Source organism: Monodelphis domestica, chromosome 1 (assembly GCF_027887165.1).
Source record: "Monodelphis domestica isolate mMonDom1 chromosome 1, mMonDom1.pri, whole genome shotgun sequence".
In the NCBI taxonomy this organism is placed as follows: domain Eukaryota; kingdom Metazoa; phylum Chordata; class Mammalia; order Didelphimorphia; family Didelphidae; genus Monodelphis; species Monodelphis domestica.
In genome coordinates, this window is record NC_077227.1 from 599,462,477 (window position 1) to 599,485,768 (window position 23,292).

At 37.5% G+C, this 23,292-nt stretch overlaps 1 protein-coding gene across 4 annotated transcripts in view; it reads right to left on the reverse strand.

Moving 5' to 3' along the window:
- Positions 1-23,292, reverse strand: part of NCAPH (non-SMC condensin I complex subunit H) — a 65,336-nt gene that overhangs the window by 32,051 nt on the left and 9,993 nt on the right. For all 4 annotated transcript variants that reach the window (XM_056813739.1, XM_056813740.1, XM_007476533.3 and 1 more), the window contains exons 6-10: positions 22,960-23,095; positions 20,792-20,916; positions 15,181-15,370; positions 12,559-12,650; positions 10,679-10,881 (exon numbers count right to left, since the gene is read on the reverse strand). In XM_056813739.1, the coding sequence (XP_056669717.1) occupies positions 10,679-10,881; positions 12,559-12,650; positions 15,181-15,370; positions 20,792-20,916; positions 22,960-23,095 (746 nt within the window). The remainder of the gene's footprint in view (positions 1-10,678; positions 10,882-12,558; positions 12,651-15,180; positions 15,371-20,791; positions 20,917-22,959; positions 23,096-23,292) is intronic.

The following is a 23,292-nucleotide window of genomic DNA, read 5'->3' on the forward strand; positions in this document are numbered from 1 at the left end:
TAAAACCAACAGCTAATATCATCTGCAATGGGGATAAACTAGATGCATTCCCAATAAGATCAGGAGTGAAACAAGGATGCCCATTATCACCTCTACTATTTGACATTGTACTAGAAACACTAGCAGTAGCAATTAGAGAAGATAAAGAAATTGAAGGCATCAGAATAGGCAAGGAGGAGACCAAGTTATCACTCTTTGCGGATGACATGATGGTCTACTTAAAGAATCCTAGAGATTCAACCAAAAAGCTAATTGAAATAATCAACAACTTTAGCAAAGTTGCAGGATACAAAATAAACCCACATAAATCATCAGCTTTTCTATATATCTCCAACACAGCTCAGCAGCAAGAACTAGAAAGAGAAATCCCATTCAAAATCACCTTAGACAAAATAAAATACCTAGGAATCTATCTCCCAAGACAAACACAGGAACTATATGAACACAACTACAAAACACTCGCCACACAACTAAAACTAGACTTGAACAGTTGGAAAAACATTAACTGCTCATGGATAGGACGAGCCAATATAATAAAAATGACCATCCTACCCAAACTTATTTATCTATTTAGTGCCATACCCATTGAACTACCAAAATACTTCTTCACTGATTTAGAAAAAACCATAACAAAGTTCATTTGGAAGAACAAAAGATCAAGGATATCCAGGGAAATAATGAAAAAAAACACATATGATGGGGGCCTTGCAGTCCCAGACCTCAAACTATATTACAAAGCAGCAGTCATCAAAACAATTTGGTACTGGCTAAGAAACAGAAAGGAAGATCAGTGGAATAGACTGGGGGAAAACGACCTCAGCAAGACAGTATACGATAAACCCAAAGATCCCAGCTTTTGGGACAAAAATCCACTATTCGATAAAAACTGCTGGGAAAATTGGAAGACAGTGTGGGAGAGACTAGGAATAGATCAACACCTCACACCCTACACCAAGATAAATTCAAAATGGGTGAGTGACTTAAACATAAAGAAGGAAACCATAAGTAAATTGGGTAAACACAGAATAGTATACATGTCAGACCTTTGGGAGGGGAAAGGCTTTAAAACCAAGCAAGATATAGAAAGAATCACAAAATGTAAAATAAATAATTTTGACTACATCAAACTAAAAAGCTTTTGTACAAACAAAACCAATATAACTAAAATCAGAAGGGAAACAACAAATTGGGAAAAAATCTTCATAGAAACCTCTGACAAAGGTTTAATTACTCATATTTATAATGAGCTAAATCAATTGTACAAAAAATCAAGCCATTCTCCAATTGATAAATGGGCAAGGGAAATGGATAGGCAGTTCTCAGATAAAGAAATCAAAACTATCAACAAGCACATGAAGAAGTGTTCTACATCTCTTATAATCAGAGAGATGCAAATCAAAACAACTCTGAGGTATCACCTCACACCTAGCAGATTGGCTAACATAACAGCAAAGGAAAGTAATGAATGCTGGAGGGGATGTGGCAAAGTAGGGACATTAATTCATTGCTGGTGGAGTTGTGAACTGATCCAACCATTCTGGAGGGCAATTTGGAACTATGCCCAAAGGGCGACAAAAGAATATCTACCCTTTGACCCAGCCATAGCACTGCTGGGTCTGTACCCCAAAGAGATAATGGACACAAAGACTTGTACAAAAATATTCATAGCTGCGCTCTTTGTGGTGGCCCAAAACTGGAAAACGAGGGGATGCCCATCAATTGGGGAATGGCTGAACAAACTGTGGTATATGTTGGTGATGGAATACTATTGTGCTCAAAGGAATAATAAAGTGGAGAAATTCCATGGAGACTGGAACAACCTCCAGGAAGTGATGCAGAGCGAGAGGAGCAGAACCAGGAGAACATTGTACACAGAGACTAATACACTGTGGTATAATCGAACGTAATGGACTTCTCCATTAGTGGCGGTGTAATGTCCCTGAACAACTTTCAGGGATCCAGGAGAAAAAAAACACCATTCATAAGCAAAGGATAAACTATGGGAGTGGAAACACCGAGAAAAAGCAACTGCCTGAATACAGAGGTTGAGGGGACATGACAGAGGACAGACTTTAAATGAACACTCTAATGCAAATACTATCAACAAAGCAATGGGTTCAAATCAAGAAAACATCTAATGCCCAGTGGACTTACGCGTCGGCTATGGGGGGTGGGGGGGGAGGAAAAGAAAATGATCTATGTCTTTAACGAATAATGCTTGGAAATGATCAAATAAAATATATTTAAAAAAAAAAACTATAACTGATTTTTCATATACCTACAAAGTATATGAAATACATGGAAAAATAAATATCTTTTTCAAAAATGTCATTTGACGTTTCAAACAAAGAGCAGATAAAGTGCCTCTTAAAGCCAAAACAACCATTAACCAGAATTCAGGTCAACATAACTTGAAATCCCATGAGTGCTCCATTATTCTATACTGCCTCTTAGTCATATAAATGTAAGGTAGTTTTATTTAAGTTTTAGTTGTTTTCTGTTTTTAATTTTAAATTAAATTAAATTGTTTTTACTCCACCCCACCCCCCAATAGTTTTGTTTTTCTGCAGGTCAGTGGGTCTGAATAGAAAAACAGGATACCCAGGCACTACATCCCTCAGAAAAACACTCAGTTTTCTGAAAGAAAATTGACAATATTGATCATTTCATTTTTTATGCCTGCTACATTTTGGAGTATATTTGAGTTTCACCACATTTAAATGGTTATGTCGAACATCAAAGAAAGTCATAGGAATAATTAGCTAGCTCAGTAGATAGCCAAGCCTAGGAATGGGAAATCTTGGGTTCAAATTTGGACTCAAACACTTCCTAGCTGTGATCCTGGCCAAGTCACTTAACACCTCAGTTGCCCAGCTCTTACTGCCCATCTGACTTAGAAGAATACTTAATATTGATTCAAAAGCAGAAGAAGGTATGGGTAAAATCATAGCTTCCAGGAATAAGGAGTCGGCAAGTCAAATGAACTAAATCCTGGTCCAACCATATCTAGAATATTGTATTCGTTTCCAGCCATCATATTTAGGAAGAATATTGATAATCTAGAAGATGTTTTAAAAGGGGGCAACTTAGATGGTAAAAGGTCTTGAATTCATACCATGGTATTTATGTGAAGGGCATAGGGATATTTAATCATAAGAAAAAAAGACTTAGCAGGTACATGCTCACTGTTCTAAAGTATCCAAAAGGCTGTCATGTGGAAGAGGGCTTCAATTTGTTTTATTAAGTCCCAAGCACAGAACTAGGAGCAGTAGGTGTAAGATGATAGGCAAAGATGGGTTCCTGTTAGAAGAATCTACCTAACGATTGGAGCTGCCCCAAAGGAGAAAGGGCTGCCTTAAGAGGGTCCCTTTCACCAAGATACACTGACCACTTATCTAATCTGTTGAAGTGGGGATTCTTTTTTTTGGAATAGGTTGAACTAGGTGACTCTTGAGGTCCTCTTCAACTCTGAAATTCTGTGCTTCATTTAATTTTGACTATCTGGAAGAATTAGACCAAGAAAGGGCAGCAAGGTTGCTCAGTGGATAGTGACTGGTCCAGGGTTCAATTCTTATTTCAGATACTTCTTAATTATGTGACAAGTCACTTAACCCCAATTGCCTAGTCCTTACCACTCTTCTGCCTTGGAACTAATTCTCAGTATTAATTCCAACATCGAGAAAGTAAGAGTTTAAAAATAAAAAGGAATTAGTCTAAGTAAAACCAAGCAAAGGATGTGTGAACAAGGGAGACAATTGGTTATCATCAGTGAGTACACTATTCATTCTAAAATACAGCCCTCTTAAGGATGTATTCTTGAGGAGCAAGTTCACTTATTTGTACAAAATGTGGGGCAAATACCTACATTCTTAACAAACATTTTTTGGTCATTGTCAAGCACTGGGACAGATATGTCACATTAGGAGAAGATCATGCTGAGAGAAAGTATTTGTTAATGTTTCTGAAATAAAATGTTGTAAAGGAATACTTTTATTCTGGGGCAGCTAGATGGTACAGTGAATAGAGCTCCAGCCCTAGAGTAAGGAGAACCTGAATACAAAACCAATATTAGATCTGTATTAGCTGTGTTATCCTGGGCAAGTCACTTAACCATGTTATACCTCAGTTTCATTATCTGTAAAAATGAGCTGGAGAAGAGAATGGCAAACCATTCCAATATATTTGCCAAGAAAACCCCAGATAGGGTCAGGAAAAGTCGGATACAACTGAAACATGACAACAACATGCTTTTATTCACCTAGTTACTGACTCATCCTCTAACATTCATAATTTTCCATGTCTGCGTTTCTTTTATTTCTCTACCACCTTGCACAAAGCTTATGCTTAAATAATTCAAAGGTAAATTCCTAGAGGGAGTGGAATCTAAATATTCTTTGTCCAGGCCCTAACTTGGGACCGCATACAATTTAGGTGCTTAATTGATGCTTTCTGTAATAATATATACCATGAACCCCCTTTTAAGACTAACTCCCAACGCTTTCCATCTGCAGCTCTGTTTGCTATGAACTCTATGGAACATGGATGCTCCTACTCCAGATTCTCCTCCCCTCCATGAAGCTTGGTTTGTGTATTGTCTTCCCCTGTTATAATATTGTTAGCATTTGCTAGAAAACAAATAAGAATTAGAAAAAGAGTCCAGGCCCAGCATAGTGCCTGGCACATAGTAGGCATTAAATAAGTATATTTTGAACTGGATTAGGAAACATTTCTTTTTAAAGAATTTTCAGTAGAGTTACTTTTAAAACTTCACAGGAAAGCCTGGCTGAATTTTGAGATAAGAGAGAGTAAAGGGCAGAATGTATCAACTCTTCTGGAAAATTTAATTCTGCCCATCCTTTTATAAACACATTCCAGGCAATCCAGAGTACCTCCCCCCTCTTCCCTTCCCTCTTCCTTTGTCTTCCTATTCCTCTTCCCCCAGGGAACCAGGCCAGGAACAGGTTTCTGTGATAAAACATTCTAGATCCTTCTGCCCTTCCCAGCTCAAACAGTTTTCTCTATTTAGGAACTTGTGCTTATAATTTCTGATTTAATGGTTACTATTTTATTTACCATATACATGGAAGCTTCATCTTCAGGAATGAAAACATTCAAGTCAAGCTGTGGTTGTTTAGGCATTACAGTAGTGGCCCCATTTGAGGTTTTTCTTGGCAAAGATACTGGAGTGGTTTGCCACTTTCTTCTCAAGCTCATTTTACAGATAAGGAACGGAGGCAAATACAGTAAACTGACTTGCCCAAGGTCCCACAGCTAGTGTCTAAGGTCTTATTTGAACGCAAGAAGATGAATCTTCCTGATTCTAGGTCTGGTGATCTCTCCACTGTGCCACCTACTTGCCCAATCCAAGTCAGAGGTACAAAACTGAAAATCTTTTTTTTAAATAATATTTTACTCTTCCATAATTACATATAAAAACAATTAACATTCTTTTTTTAAAAATTCAGTTCCAAATTCTCTCTCTTCCTCTCCCTCTCTCATTCACACTAAAGAGTTTTAAAGCATTTTTCATGCTAGTATTTGCTGAAATGATGAGTAGGCTCTACCCAACTATCAAGTTCTCTGCAGCACCCCAATCAGTTATGGTTCAAGATGACATTGCTGCCACTTCCCAGGACAGGAACAAAAAACTACAGTCCCTATTCACATAGGCCAATTACCACTATTCAAAAACTCTTGCGGGTGTCAGAAACTGCCTTGCCAACTCCCCTTTTGCCCCAGAATCCAAGTGTGCCCCCAGTAGTGTACTGGAAGTGGTACTAGGCTTGGAATCTGAAAACTTAAAGATTCAAATTCTAGCTTCTCTGGTCCTATAACTAAGGACAGATCTCTTTGATCCTCTGTTTTTTCATTGATAAAATGACAGTAACAATACTTGTGCTGTCTTTGTCACAGGCATTATGGGAAAATATTTTGTAAAAGCTGAAGCACTAAGTTAAACATGAACTGTATTATGACTAGAACTGGAATTATCCCTTAAGGTCATCAAGAGGATTAAACTTATTAATCACAGTCAAGATGCTTTGAAATCACTACAGAAGTCTAATTATCTAATCCATATTTCTAAAGCACTTCATAGCTTACAAAGCATTTTCCTCAAAAAGGAAAAAACACTTTGAGGTGGGCTGTGATGAAATAATCCACTCATTCACTGAAGGCAGTTATGGATTCAAGGTGAGATTAAAAAATAGATTTTGGATATAAATAATGTGGCAATTTGTTTTGCTTGACTATGTATATTATAAGGGTTTTTATTTTTCCCCCCAATGGACATGGGAGAGGAAGCAAATAGATTTGCTAAAAATAATTTAAATAGTCAGTACAGACTAAAACAAATTTTTAGTCAAAACTAAAATTTTAGACTTATTAGCACTGTAACCATTATCTGAGCTACCTAGGAACTTTCCCCCTTTCCCCACCTTAAGAAAAATTTCACCAAGGACCAAACTTACTAGTACGGTAAGGAGATTAATTCGGACTTGCTCTGACATCCTAACCACTAGAACTAATTCTCCTCTGTGATCACAATTTATTCCTCTCTGCCACTGCCTCACCACCTGCTCCCCAGAGTACCCTGAACCTGCCTTTATTACCTCTTTGTAACCTTCAGGCTCCCTAACATCCCAGTACATCAGCCCTGTTCCACATAAGTCCCTCCTTATACCATCCCTTGAATTCCTGAACCCCATATGTCCTTGCTGTTTCTACTCAACTAATTAGTTAACAAGAACTTATTAAGAATCTGCTATGTGTCAAGTACGATATTAGGCATCTGAATCCAAAGACAAAAATTAAATGGTCCCTGTCTTCAAGGAGTTAATATCCTCTCAGGGGAACAACATGTCTATCTGTAGGCACCTACAGAATACATGCAAGATAATAGAAGAGGAAAGTCACTAGCTAGCTGGGAAAGACTGAGAAAGGCTTCATGTACAGTTTGTACAGAATGTCAAAGGAGTCCATGGTATACTCCAGGCATGGGGAATAATCAGTGCAAAGGCACAGAGATGAGAGATGTAGTATTATATGTATGAGGGAAAAGTAAAAGTAAAAAAAAAAAGCCAGTCCTATCTTGCACATAACACACATGAAAAGGACTAATATAATAAGGTTGAAAAGGTAAGATTGGGGCCAGGTTGTGAAGGGCTTAAAACACCAAACAGAGCTTATATTTTATGCTAGAAATAACAGGTGGCCACTTAAGTTATTCCACAGGAGAGTAACACAGTTAGACTAACACTTTAGGGAAATCACTTTAGCAGTGGTGTAGAGGATGGACTGGAAAGAAGAGTGAGGCAGCGAGGCTAACTAAAAGCTTTTATAATAGTCTAGATATGAGAAATGAGAGCCTGATCTAGCTATGTCAGTGGAGAGAAGGACTCAGTTGCAAGAGACTGAGGAGACAGAAATGACAAGATTTTGCAACTGATTAGATATATGAGTGAGGGAGATGGAGGAGTCTAAACCCTAGTTTATCCACCAGATAGGATAGTACACCAGTACTATCCTATCATTTACCAAATGGTGGTAAAGGAAGTCATGAAACCATACTAAGTGGGTCCATTACAAAACGATGTTATCTGATCCTAAATGAACCCTACCCTTCCTTGGTTTTGTGTCTGGAACATAGTCCCTTCAAATCTCAGTCTGAAAAAATTGTTTTAAAAAACCTCGGCCTAATTTGGAACTATGCCCAAAGGGCGACAAAAGAATATCTACCCTTTGATCCAGCCATAGCACTGCTGGGTCTGTACCCCAAAGAGATAATGGACAAAAAGACTTGTACAAAAATATTCATAGCTGCGCTCTTTGTGGTGGCCAAAAACTGGAAAACGAGGGGATGCCCATCAATTGGGGAATGGCTGAACAAATTGTGGTATCTGTTGGTGATGGAATACTATTGTGCTCAAAGGAATAATAAAGTGGAGGAGTTCCATGGAGACTGGAACAACCTCCAGGAAGTGATGTAGAGTGAAAGGAGCAGAACCAGGAGAACATTGTACACAGAGACTAATACACTGTGGTATAATCGAACGTATTGGACTTCTCCATTAGTGGCGGTGTAATGTCCCTGAACAACTTGCAGGGATCCAGGAGAAAAAAACACCATTCATAAGCAAAGGATAAACTATGGGAGTGGAAACACCGAGGAAAAGCAACTGCCTGAATACAGAGGTTGAGGGGACATGACAGAGGATAGACTCTAAATGAACACTCTAATGCAAATACTATCAACAAAGCAATGGGTTCAAATCAAGAAAACATCTAATGCCCAGTGGACTTACGCGTCGGCTATGGGGGGTGGGGGGGAGGAAAAGAAAATGATCTATGTCTTTAACGAATAATGCTTGGAAATGATCAAATAAAATATATTAAAAAAAAAAAACCTCGGCCTATTTAAATCTTTCTCTCCTTTAAGGCCGAGCTCAGTTAACACATCTTCCTTTAAATTTTCTGTTATTCTTCCTACTGAAAATAATCTATCCATTATTATATTTCTTGTGGTATTTTGTGTAGATGCCTTCCTTTGCCCTTATTAAATTCTAGACTGTAACATATTTATGTACATATATGTCTTAACTAATCATACTGTCTAGACTATAAGCTTTTTATGAAGAAGGCCTGTACTATTTTCATATCCTCCCCACTATTTGGATTCCATTCCATTCAATTAAACAAGTATTTATTAAGCATCTACTATTACCAGGTGGTCTGCCAGATGCTTGGTAATATAAAGACAAAAATTAATAGTCTTTTGCCCTCAAGGAGCTTACATTCTGCTCTGGGCCAAATACTTGCCAGGGATTAAAAAAAAAAAACTTGGAAGGGATCTTTAAAAACCCCAAAACAACAAACTTGGGAATTACAAAGTCCATTAGTTAAGAGATAAAAATAGTGGGAGTAGATAACTAGCAATTCATAGGAAGAAATAACTGGGCACTGGAAATAACATTTATAGCCTTAGATATCTCTATTCTAATGCACAAAGTATGAGTAATGAATAAAGTAAACTTGATATTTTAATTTAAAGAGGAAAATATAACCTTTGTGGATATCACCAAAATTTGTTGAAATAATGCTTACTACTAGATGGTAATGAAAAGATTTACCTTCTTCCAAAGGAAAAGATCATATAGAAGCGACAGCCTAAAATTAAAACAGATGTATCTTTATCTTTGTGAAAATCTACAGACCTGAGGGAAGAAGGATAAGAGAACACTGGAAAAAAGGAAAGAGAAATGATATTATAGAAGTAGACTACAGACTATTTTCCTGATACAGATCACAAAACTGGCATGGTGATGCTACTATAGTGGTGTAGGGCAGCTTCAACTAAACAGTCCTCTGTTGGGAGTATCAGTCTACTAAAAGCAGACCATCAGATCAGATCTTAACATGCCCCCTGAAGTCATCAAAAACAAATTCAGAAAATGACTGTAAATAAACCAAAAGAGGATGAGATCATCTAGAAATGAGAGCTAATCTAAATATCTATGTGGTTATACAGGGAGCTTTCTAAAGAACTTAAAACTTAAAAATATAGGTATTAAAATTGGAAGAAATACACATAAAAGACTTAAGAGATTTTAATTGACTCCCCAAATTCAACTTCATTTGACAGTGTGACATCACTGCCAAAGAAAGCTATTATAATTTTAAGCTAGGCCAATAGATGTATAATGCCCAATGCCAAGGTGGGGGGAGAGGGGAGAAGACTTTATGGGATTTTTACTGGACTTTAGGGGACTCTACACTAGTCAGACCATAGCAAGAACATTGTATTCACAAGCTAAAATACATGTAGAAAAGATTTAGAAGGACACAAGAGAGCTCTTTTTAAACAACTAAAAGGCAGTCAAGCAAAAGACTTATTCCATGAAGAATCATGAGCAGACCTAAATTCTAGGAAGGTGGATTTCAACTCAAGAAATTTTCTAATAATTTTAAGAAACATTGAAAAGAAAAAGAAGCTTCCATTTAAGTCAACAACATTTATTATGTGCTTTCTCTATTCATTAGAGACAAAGAGTTTAAATAAGGCATAGTCCCTACCCTCATAGAATTTAAGAGTCCAGAAGGGGAATCTGACATATAGACAAATAATCACAATACAAACTAACACATAATGAAAACACAAGAACTCCCCATCCTTCTAAATGTTTAAGCAAAGATTATGTGACCATTTGGCAGGGACATTGTAGAGGAGATTCCTTTTTTGGATAAGAGGATGATCTGGATGACCTTAAAGTTCCCTTCCATCTCTAAGCACTAGTTTTGGAGGCAGCTACTTCAAAGGAATGATTGGTGTCCTGTATCCTATGGATTCCGTTTTCCCTCTCTGACAAATGCTTGATTCATTCAATCAAGCTTAGGATTTATATGTTCACAATATGTAGAGAAGTTGTTATTTTTAAGAATAATGTTGTCTTTCAAAGACCTAAAGTTCAAGGCCTAAAGTTCCTACCAGTCTCTGCTGAGTCTACTGAAAGGGAAAAACTTCCAAACTACCAGTATTTAAAGTACAGAATTCTGAATCCCATCAAAATACAGCTGGAGTCAAACATTCCCAAAGGAAATTTACAAAAAACTGATATGAAGAGCTCACTTAAGAAAATTTTTTTCCCTTTACTGCAAAAGTCTGCTTTTTCTTTCACTTTACCTGGAATTTTGAAATTCAGAAGACTTCTGGCAACTTTTGAATTCATGATGATCTCCTCCTGCTGTTTGATCATGCATATCTGCATCAAAATCATCTTCAAGAGGCATATCAGCACAGTCCTCACTATCACTATCTTCAATCTCAGAATTAACATCAAATACCTGATCACTCTTCTTAAACTTGTCCACCAGAACCGACAAAGACTAAAAAGAACAGAAAGAATATATCAACACTTGGGATTTTTAGCCTTTTCTTGTGTAGTGAGATACCTTAGGTAGTCTGGTAAAGTTTCCCGATATCTCAGAATGCTATTTTGTTTTGTTTAATTCATGATGGAAGGAAATGCTAATTTTGCTAAGAGATAGAAATATTGAAAATAAATGTGCAATATTTTACCCTATCCAAGTTTATAGTAGCTGCCCCCACAAAGATCTGTGGACCCTAAGTTAAGAATTCCTGATTAAAATGCCCTAAATCACTAGTGATTAGAGAAATGCAAATTATGTACAAAAATATTTATAGTAGTTCTTTGTGGAGAATGGCTGAACAACTGTAATATATAATGGTAATGGAATACTATTGTGCTATGAGAAATGACGAGGATGTTTTCAGAAAACCATGGGAAAACTGATGCAAAGTGAAGTGAGGAGAACCAGAAGAATATTGTACACAATAGCAATAACTGTATGGTAATCAACTGTGAACGACTTTTAGAAATTCTCAGAAACATAATAACCTAAGACAATTCCAAAAGGCTTATGATGAAAAATGTTATCGACCTTCAGAGAAAGAACTGATGGAATTTGAATGCAAATCAAAGCATACTTTAACTTTTTTTTTTAATTTTTCTTGGTTTTTTGGGGGGGGTCTGTGTTTTCTTTTGCAACATAGATATGGAAATGTTTTTCATGATTGCACATGAATACATCAAAATTTTTGCCTTCTCAAGAATAGGGGAGGGAAGAGGAGAATTTAGAACTAAAAAAAATTTTTTTTAATGTTAAAAAAAATTTACATATAATTGAGTAAAAAAGAGAGAGAAAAGGATCGCTGATCAAGTGACCCTAGTCACTTTTCTCTCACTGAGCAAGTAATTATATTTGTGTAACAGGTTCACCACTTCTCATTTCAAAATTTTAAAAATTCTATTCTTTATCTACATGTCTTAACTGCTCCATTGCTTTCTTTATACCACTCTCTCACCCCTCCTCCCAAGCCTAACATTCTTGCCATAAATAAAGAGCTGAGGAAGTTTATAAGGCACAATAGAGAATGGAGCTGTACTGTTGCCAGGCACATAATGTAGAACATGAAACAGGAATCCAAATCCACAAACTACATGTTTTAGGGAAAACAATTTTCCATGGAGACCATTTGTTTTCTTAATTTTAATGAGGAGGCTAAAGGGGCCAAGTTAAAAATAAACAGAGGAAAGCTTTACACATCATGATTTCTCAGGAAATTCTGTGCCAAGGGACATAACCTCAAAGAGCAGGAAATTCCTGAAGCTTACAGAGCAGCCTCAGAGCACAGAGGCTATTGGGATAACCAGCAACTGAGAGTTAATCCTACTTAAGAAGGGCTGCCTTACCACCGCAAAGCAGAGGAGAAAGGATAATGAGAAAGAAATTCCAGAATTAAATTAATTTTATAATAACATAGGACTGTTTGGATTACCCTTCAGGTTTTTGTTCCTACAAATGTGCCAAAGGAAATATTTTCCCTACAACTGGTTAAATAAGAATGACTTTCACAGAGTTTTGGTTCCCAGATGACTGAACTAATCTTGGACACTGAGAATGCTGGGCACATTCAACTAAACCACAAATACATGCTCTGGGACTCACCCAGAGAAATTACACCAAAAGTTGACTCTATACCTCAGTATGAGCGTCACTGTCCCACTTAGAAAACTGGAACTCGGCCAAGGAAGGACAAATCTGGCGCTCCTCCACACACTGCATCAGGGCAGCTGGCAAGAAGATCACAGATAGGGATTCAAAGTCAGATAAATTACTTTCCTCATCCATTTCAAATCAATGTCAAAATGAAAATGACACACACACAATCACCTCATTATATTCTGGCTGAGAGAATCAGGGAATCATATCAGAGTTAACAGCAGAAGTGGCTAAAAGCCAGTTTTGTGTATTTTTAGTCAGCTGGAGTTGGCTTTTTGCAATGTGCACATGCGAACACGTGTACACATCCTCTGGAGGCAAGACTTGTGCAGTAGCCTCAGAAAGGACTCTCAAGCACTAACTTTTTCCTACAAATAACTTGTAAGCCCTACACTAGAGCTAGAGAATCTAAAAGGCTACCTGTAGAATTTGTAGCCGATCCTATAAGGCTACCTGTAGAATTTGTAGCCGATCCTATAATCCTATTTCTGGTCTTAAATCAGCTAAAGTTTGAATGCTTCAGGAAGAAATATGATAATACTCAAGTTTACAATGAATACTTACAAATACTTTGGACAAGACTTATACTTTAGAAAAGAGGCACAAACAAGTAAAAGCAGGTTATGGGAGTAGGGATTCTATCAATTGGATAGCCCCGGGGATGGGCACATTACATAAATCTTATGTATGCACTGGGTAAATGTGAACCAGGGAGCTGGTCTGTAATCCAAGTGCTTATCTGGTATCTATCTCCAGGATGCCTCTAGCTTCTCACCACCACATCCCCAGGAGAACACTGAACTACCCTGAAAGTGTACTCTGGATTTTTAAACCCAGATCTTTCCCCTTCCCTACAAATGCCAGAAGGGCAGAGAAGGGTGGAGAAGAGAGTGATCTTCTAATACAGAGAATCAAAAAGAAGACATGTCTCTGTGAGAATTCTGATTGGCAAAAGGAAAATCCCAAAATACCTAGGCTAAGCCACCCTGGAAAGGCTCAAAGTCTCATTTCCTTAGAACTTTCTGCACTGACCAGCAAACTGACCAGCAAACATATCTGTATTACAAAACTTTCTAGCTAATCACCTATATAGCCTGCGGTCCTTATTCTAGGTTCAAACTCTAATTCTAGAATTATCCAATGGTTCTGTAAGATGAAGGTGGAAAATAATCCATAAGAAGCTTTGGAATTAGAACTTTAAGCCTATCTTATTGTGCTTCTAGAAACCTTGACATTACTGCAAAAGTATATAGGCAGGATAGTTATTGCTAACCTGAAAAAACTATTAAGTAGGAAAAACTTCTTTCCCCTCTCCCCCATGGAAAACTGCATTCTTCAGCACAACAGAAGTGCTTATGCTACTTACTATAATCAATTATCCATTAGTATTTTTCCCTTTCTTGAAACATCCCAATAATCCACCTCTTCCAAAGCTGTTGAGCCTCAGTTATTCTACTATCTATAATTCAATTATCTCTCAACTCCATATCCCTCCATTTATCTTGTCTAAAACCCATTTGATTTTTTTCCTTTCAAGGGGATAAAAAAGTCTAGCATTGCACAGTTGGACAAGAAGCTTCTCCATAGTGCTTTCTACCAAAGCACCCTCCTTTGTAGTAAGTAATAAAGCCATGTTTTGATTAAGCTAGAAGTCTATGCTCTGAGTTTCTTCAATTTAACCCTGTTTTATGATGAACATGTGCCAAGTTGCAACAAGTATCAAACCATTCACTGCAGTTGTTTGAGACTTGATTACTAGGGGAAAAAAAAATCTGTGATTTGATTGACCATCCCTTTAGGGATCCCTGTGATACTTGATAAGAACAATATACACAATTTAATGCAAGTTCTTTTGAACCTCAACAGAGGCCACATAGGAACTAGTGACATATATAACAACTCCTGGCATATGGATAGCACTTTATATAGTTTATAAAGCACTTTACCATCCATTATTCCCATTTGATTCTCACAAATGGAAAATAACTGACATTTATGTCACTTTAAGACTACAAAACACTTTATACAACAACTTTGTGAGATAAGTAGGGCAGGTATTATTTGTATTTTTACAGATGGAGAAATTAGAACCCAAAGAATTTAAACAACTTGCCCATGGTCATAAAGCTAATAAAATGGCAGTGGTGAAACTGAATGAAGTTTGTTTGCTTCTTTCTTTCTTTCTTTCTTTCTTTCTTTCTTTCTTTCTTTCTTTCTTTCTTTCTTTCTTTCTTTCTCTCTCTCTCTCTCTCTCTCTCTCTCTCTCTCTCTCTCTCTCTCTCTCTCTCTCTCCTCCCTCCCTCCCTCCCTCCCTCCCTCCCTCTCTCTCTCTCTCTCTCTCTCTCTCTCTCTTCCTCCCTCCCTCTCTCTCTCTCTCTCTCTCTCTCTCTCTCTCTCTCTCTTCCTCCCTCCCTCTCTCTCTCTCTCTCTCTCTCTCTCTCTCTCTCTCTCTCTCTCTCTCTCTCTCTCTCTCTCTCTCTCTCTCTCTTTCTTTCTTTCTTTCTTTCTTTCTCTCATAAGTGCTTGGAATCATAGTTTTGCTTGTGACTTAAATGCTTTTGTTGTGGGAAGTATTTGCACAGTGAGATCATTTGTACCTACTTTTTAAATCTGCCACTTCTACCGACCCCAAATCTGGGAACTTGAGAGGCTCTGCAGTAGAGAGAGGCCGGACATCAGAATGAAAAAGGAGCTCACTCCTATAGTCAGAACAGTGAAGACTGGAGAGAAATACCCCAGCAGTGCTACACTCATCAAATGAGGCAGCTGTCTTCTGAAACATGGGATCAATCTGAGTGCAAATATAAAAGGGAGAATATGGTAAGGAAACAAACATAACAGCACAAATAAAATTATAGCAAAACCTCCTTCATTTGGATATCTCTCATATCTGTATTTAAAGATTCTGGCCACATAATGAGAAGGAAGCCCTCAGTAGGAAAGACTGATGTTGGGAAAGATTAAAGGCAAAAGGAAAAGGAGAAGGGAGAAGATGAGATAGACAGAGAGTGTCATGGAAGCAATGAACATAAGTTTCAGGAGATATTGGAGAATAGAAGAGCCTGGAGTGCTATGATCCATGAGATCACAATGAATCAGACATGACTGAATGACTAAACAACAACAACATGGGGTGGGGTTAAGGTTTACTTTGGCCCTTTGAAAGGAAAAGAATTTGTAAACGAATACAGGTAAAACGCCTTGCAAACAAATACCATTTAAAAAATAAGTCTAGCAAAGCTATTTTTTATGCTCAGACAGATGCCCATGCTAATACTGTATACTTTTTCAATCTGATTCTCTTTAATAAATTCTACACAATAAATTTGCTTTCTCAATTCTTTGTCCAGGTAAAAATCATCCTGTTTTAAACTAGAGTATACAATATACAATTTTATGGAATAAGCTGTTTCTTTGTCTAAGACTATATCCCAACATTCCTTTACCAATGCTGTTATAAATTCTGCTAAATGACAGGGCAATCAGATGGCTCAGTAGATAAAGAGCCAGACCTGGAGACAGGAGGTCCTGGGTTCAAATTTAGCCTCAGACACTTCCCAGCTGTGTGATCCTGGGCAAGTCATTTAACCCCAACTGCCTAGCCTTTACCACTCTTCTGCTTTAGAACCAATAATTAGCATTTATTCTAAAACAGAAGGTAAGGATTTTAGAGGGGGAAAAAAGAAATATCTATAAAATTCTGTAAATCTTCATGCCTTCCTCCCCAAAAAAGATATCCAAAACTACAGAAAACAAAATAGGAGTTCATATGAGATGTGGAAGATTCAACAAGGGTAAAAGCTTAGAAATAAACAAAGAAAAACAATTCAGATGAGGGGAAAAGGAGGTAGGAATGGAGAGAAAAAAATCTAAAGCGATCAATGCAGATGTACAGGGAATTCATTGACCCAAGTTAGATTTTTAAAAAGCCATGCACAGAAGGCAAAAACAACTGTGAATTATAGAAAATTATTACCCAAGCATGGAAAAATCTTAAAATCAGTTTCAGAAGAGCTAAAGCTGAAAATGGAGACCAGTAAGAAAGCATAAAGAACAAAAAAGATCTGAAGTTACACTGTGGGGGGTGGAAGTATATTCCCAAGAGGGATAAGACCACTGCTCAAGGTGGATAACAGTGAACTGAGAAAAAGCAGAATGATGAAACTTTTATTTTGATTCTGTCAAAGAGAATAACCCACAGTGCTTAAAACAGAGTAGAAGCTCATTAATGTTTGTTGATTAATTGAGAGGGACAGAACAAAAATGGCTCTGAGGAGCCAGGAAATGATAGGAATATCTCCATGCCCTTGGTGATTTATGAAACATCATGGAGAATGGAGGGAGGTACTAAAGAACTAGAAGACAAATGTTCTAGATTTGGAGAAAGAGGAATTGGTTTGAATCACAGCTCTGTTATTGACTCCTTTGGACAAAGAACTTATTCTCTCAAGTTTCCTTACCTATAAAATGAGAGAGTTGGAAAAGATGATCCCTTCTTGCTATAAATTATAATGTTGAAATTCCCAAGATTGATGCAAACATACTAGAGGTGAGTAGGGGGAAGGAGGTGAAGCCCAAGAAGAATAAACAGTGGGGAAAATAACAGAAATATGCTATGTGGGGAAAGCACAATATACACACCAAATGCATGTATATTACCAAAGGTGGTAAGATTAGGGCACCAAACACAGAAGAATAATGATAATAATTATAGTAACAATATACTCTTGTATGGCACTTTATGCTTCATAACATATAACATAAGGCAAGGCACAGTTCAGGTATAACTGTCCTCATTTAATAGATATGATAACTAAGGCCTAGAGAAATTAAATGATTTGCTCATGGGAATACAGAGAGTAAAAGATGGAACTGAAATTCAAACCCAGGTCTCCAGACTCTACATCTAGTATTTTTTTTCCAACACAATTTGCTGGAAATGGGAAAGAAAAGCAAGGATGAGTATCTAAGAATGGAAGCAAAGAGAGAACCAGATCTAATCACTAGGAGAGAAAAAAGGAATAGGAGATGCAGAGATGGTTTCTAATGGGGTGAATATAATGCTTCTCAATTCCAGGGATTCTGAAACAATCCCAGAACATAGTAGCCATTGATAAAAGGGACTTGAAAACAATGATGGTACCTCAGTTTTCAGGGATCATCTCTCTGCTACCTTAGTGACCATCCAACTTTTCCAACTGCCTAGGGTACTTGAATGCTCCACTATCTCTTCAAACTCAAACTCATCATTTCCTCCCATTCCTCCAAACCAGATCCTCCTTCTGACATTCCTGTTAATGACAGAAGTATTTTTCTACTCTCCACAGAGAAAATAACTCATAATAATAGATAAGAATACACATCAAATCTGCCCATCTGTTTTATCAGCACTGGTTTCAACTTGTACAGCTACAACTGCAGCTATGCTTTTGACCTGAGGGCCAGAAGAGGACTTTGCCAGCCTCAGAATCCAAATTCTGAGCCTCCAGTGCATATTTTAGTAAAAGCGACTGAAGAGGAGTCTAACTGGAAGTGAGGGACTAAGCTTAGGAAAGAGTCCTCTTACAGACCAGATCTGTATCTTTACATACTGCTTCTTTCAACAATGGATCTATAAAATTGATCTCTTCTTCACTTTGAGTCATCTACCTATCAATGCCAATTCTTCCTTCTCAGTCTGGTTGGGGAGGAAAACAACCAGAATTCTTAAGAATTACCTCTTTCATGTTTTACACCATGACCATTAAAAAAGAATGCAGGATTTAACAATTCTCAAAAGAAGAATTTAAGTTTATAAATGACCACATGAAAATGTATTCCAAAGCATTAAACATAAGAGAAATGTAAATTAAAACAGCTCTTAAGATTTCTACTGTACACTCAGCATTAACAAAAATGACAAAAGATGGAACAGTTATTAGTGTTGGAAGGGTGATAAAAAGACAGGCATACTCTTAATACAACACTGTTGGAGTTTCCAGTTGGTCCAACCATTCTGGAAAGCAATATCCCGTACTCTTGAGATTATACTATGGAATTCCACTATGCTAAGGAAATCAAAGATTAAAAGAAAGGTCCAACATACGTCAAAATATTTACAGCAGTACTTTTCACAATAGCAAAGAATTGGAAGTAAAGTAAATGCCCATTTATTGTGGAACAACTAAACAAATGGAATTTACTTCAGGGTAAGAAATGATGAATATAAAGAATAAAGAGAAGTATGGGAAGACAAAAATGATACCAAAAAAGAAGCAAGCAGAATCAGAAAAAATATATACCCAAAGGACTAATGTAAATGAAAGGAACAACAAAAAAAGGAAACTGAACAATAAGTAACCATAGTAATCAAGCTTGCTCTTCTCCAGGAGGAGAAACCCACCTCCCTGCCTTCCTTGTAGGGGGTATAGGTGTGGAATACTGTCAAGACTGGATATATTGGTTAGTTTTGCTGAACTGCTTTTTCTCCCACTTATTTTTTAGTCTCCGTTCCAAGAAATAGATATCTGGGGAAAAGATATACTTGGAGATGTAAAAACAAAAACTATCAATAAAAAAAATTTAATGTAATAAAATGTAAGAGAGAACAACAAAGAAGCAGTGTAAGTATTATTATTTCTGTTGTACAGATGGGGAAACTGAGCCCAAGAGAGGTTAAGTGACTTACTAAGTCCCTACTTACATAATGGCTAAGGTAGGACAAAAACCCAGCTATCTTGTACTTTTCTAAAAGTATTAAACTTCCCAAAAAATTTAGAGCTAAAAGAAATGTTAGAATTCATCTAGTCTAACTCCCTCACTTTGTAGATAAGGAAACTAAGGCCCCAAAGGTCATTAAGTTTGCCCAAAGTAGTAAGTGGCATAGTGGCAGCACCAGGATTACAAACCAGGTCCTCCTCTGACTAACATTCAATGTGTTTTCTACTTCACCATCTCCCTTAAATAACTTCCTGAGACCAAATAGTGGCTGCCCAATTTCCTTTCTTGTTCTCCACTAGCCAAAACCAGATTTACCTGTAGGTCCAAACCATTCACTGAAATGATCCCTATAAAAAAAATCCAGCCTTAGACACTTATTTAGACATGACTCTGGGCAAATGATTTTTAACCTCCATCTGCCTCAGCTTATTCATATATAAAATGGGGAAGGGGAAAAACATTTATGTAGTGATAATGTGCTAGGCACTGTGCTAAGCACATTACAAATATCTCACTTGATTTTCATAGCAACTCTGAAGGTAGGTGATGCTATTATCCAGTTGAAAAAAACTGAGGCCAAGATTAAGTGACTTTCCCAGAGTCACACAGCTAATATGTCTCTGAGGCTAGGATTTGGACTCAGGCTTTCTTGACTCCCAACATAGCACTCCATCTACTGTACCACCTAGCTGCCTCTAATAATAACAGTAGCATCTATCTTTCAGGGTAGATGTGGGAAAGGGGGAAGAGAAAAAGGAACGTTTAAGTAATCAAAGATCTGATTGGTCATCAAAGGGCCTTATTTTCAATCTGCTTCTGGGACATTACCTTTGAAAGGCAGTGAGTTCTTTCCTATATGTTCTTTTTCGTCAAGTTGCCCCATAGGCCCCTTTGAATTTTTCAAGGAATGAGGAACTCAATACCTTACAAAACAACACTTTCCATTGTTTACAGCTTTACTTATTGAAGAGTTCTTTATAATCTAATGAAATAGGTCTATCATTTGCAGGTACTGGTCCCATCCCATAATTGTATGGTTTATTTCTTTAAAAAATTAAGTGCAGGGGGCAGGTAGGTGGCTCAGTAGATTGAGAGTCAGGCCCAAAAACAGAAGGTCCTGGATTCAAATCTGGCCTCAGACACTTCCAAGCTGTGTGATCCTGGGCAAGTCACTTAACCCCAAATGCCTAGCCCTTACTGTTCTTCTTCCTTGGAACCAATACCTAGTATTGAGTCTAAGACAGAAGGTAAAGGGTTTAAAACAAAACAAACAAAAATCATAAGTGCATTACTTTATATTAATCCTGGATGAAATTTAATCCTACTAGATTTGGCTCATTATTCTATAGTCTATTCTGCATAACCATTATTTCTCCAAATCTGAGATCCCATACAGATTTGATAAGCAGTCTGTCTATGAGCAGCCACACAGGACAGGTAGAGAAAAAGAAACTAAGTAATCAAAGATCTGATCAGTGAACAAGAGGCCAATTGAATGCCTCTGTTCCCTCACCTCATATTTCCGATCTGCCTCTGAGACATTGAGATTGTTTATATTCTGTTCAATAGTTTTACCCTGGTGCTTCTTCTTAGGTTTCTGAACTTTTTTGATGGTCCCTGGTATAGCAGTGCTTCCATCTAAAAGAACAAGAGAAGACTTTAGAGTCAAAAAGCAAATTCACTACAAAGAAGATAACTCTCCCCTACCCATTTTTATATTTAATCAACAAAAGTGTATACACCCCACTCATACTTGAGTGGGGGAGGCCTGTGACCCATGTGTGTGATAGTGGGTGACAAATCAGAATCGAATGACTGCACCCTGGGCAGTCCTAATCAAAGTTTTAGCTGTAATTGGTACACATCAAATGGAAGTAAGTCACACAGGAAGTGATGATAAGGAATGATCTTTAAAAATGCCAAGAACTTCCTCTGAGGGCTCTTCCCTCTTTGGTCTTTGACTTGACTTTGGAGGAGCTCAGGTTTGTGATCTCAGACTGCTTCCCTTTGGACTGACATGTACTAAGTGAAAAAGGCTGACTCCTTTCCTGGATTTTCTGAAGGGACTAACCTCAGGAGACACCTACCCTCTTGAGAGAGGCTTCCTGCATTCCCAGGTCCTCAGCTCAAGGCTAAGGCCCCTCCAGCTAAGGATTAGTTAGCCCTGGGCTGAAACAGGGATCAGGGCAAAATACCCTATCCTCTAATTTTCTTTCTTTCACTTTCTATATTTTATGAATAAATTGTTAAAATAAATCTTTTTGGAATTCATTAAAATTCCTGGTGAGCCTATTCTTAAATAATCCAGTCCAACCTTTATAAAAACCACTCACACATCTCTACCCCTTACATAAACAAGCCAGAGAATTATTAGGTGCCTCAGTATAAAATAGGGTCTGAGATTAAGCATGTGGGCTTAGCTCCAAATACCAGAGCTGCCTAAAACTTAAATACTTAGTATTTGTTTCTCTTAGAAAGGTCCTAAAGATCACCTGATAAGATAAGGTATCGAACACTAAGATCCTTTCTTGAAGTGAACAGACCCTACATAGTGCGAATCTCATGGGCTGGCCACTTGTTCAGATGCCAAATGCACGTTTACCTAAAACATGAGAACTCCCACAGGCAAGTGCTCACATGGAGGTCAGAAGAAGCAATACAAGGACACTAAAATTCACTCTTAAGAACTTTGGTATCTATTGTGAGGCATAGGAGGCACTGGCACAGGACCATTCAGCATGGCGTGCCCACATCTGTGCTCTGTAAGCAAAGCAGAATTACAGTAGCTCAAAAGAAATGGGAAGATGCACAAATTTAGAGACATCTCTATCCTAATTGTTCATATGGGCTATTTGTGCCCAACCTGTGATAGAGCTATCAGCCACAGTCAGACACAATAGTCACTGACTCCAACATAGTGATGTCCTTTTGGCCCCCTTTGAGTATGAACAATTTGTTTCTCAACAGACTGCGGGCAAGTTTTCAGTAGCAGACATACTTCTTGACTAAGATGCTCACTCATTGATAGGGTAATAGGATATTCACTATTAGAAGGGAAAATTCTGTTCCCTGAAAGCTTTTAGTCTGGATGCCCTAAGGCTGAAATGATTTAAATATGTATCAAATATTCAATAATTACTAAATCCTTTCAAAACCAACTTATGTATTAGCAGGTCCCTTTAATTCTTGTGACTAATCAACTAGATGGTTTAGGTTTATTTGTTTTGCTTTATTTTTAAACTGCACCTAAACACCAAATAAAAAAGGTATTTCAATATACATAGTAGATCATAGTAAAATGATTACATGAAACTGCTGTTCTCTAATGGAGCTTATATGTATTTAAATATAAAATAAGCTCAACTTGTAGCTTTCAATGCTGCCCTACTTAAGTGCTTCTTTCTATCTAATAATGTCACAATTAAGATGCTCTTTGACATCTTCAAGCTTCCCGTTTTTTAAAAGGCTAGAATTTTCATAATTAGTCAAACTTTATTGGCTTCTCATGTTCATCCTAAACTAAGAAATTTTAGCATCTGTGTAGCTTCTTCCTATACAAGTCCTTCAATTCCTTTGAAAGCAGAGCTTGACATTCTGGTATTGAAATCAATTGACTTGTTAGAGAAATGTATAGAAAAAAGTTTTGCCCCCCAACTTTCAAGATCCCAAACCCCAACTCACCTGCCTCCTGAGTATCTGCTCCCTCGGCAGGAGCACTTTTGCCTAGTCCACCCAGCACTCTGTACACATCAGCATGGACAGCATCTACTCGAACAGCATAGATCTTGGTGCTGGCATCCAAGGTGCCAGCAGCTACCTGGGGAAACAAGCAAGAGTTGCATGTGAGAGCATGAAGGAAAAAGTATTTTCTAACATAGCTAAAACAAAACAAAATAAAAACCCTTAAGCTTCAGGCTACAAGTAATTGACTACAAATGCCTTTTTAAAAAACTAATTTAGGCATGATGACAGAGAAACAGAGCTACAAAAGATTCTATCCCACTTGGTGATTAT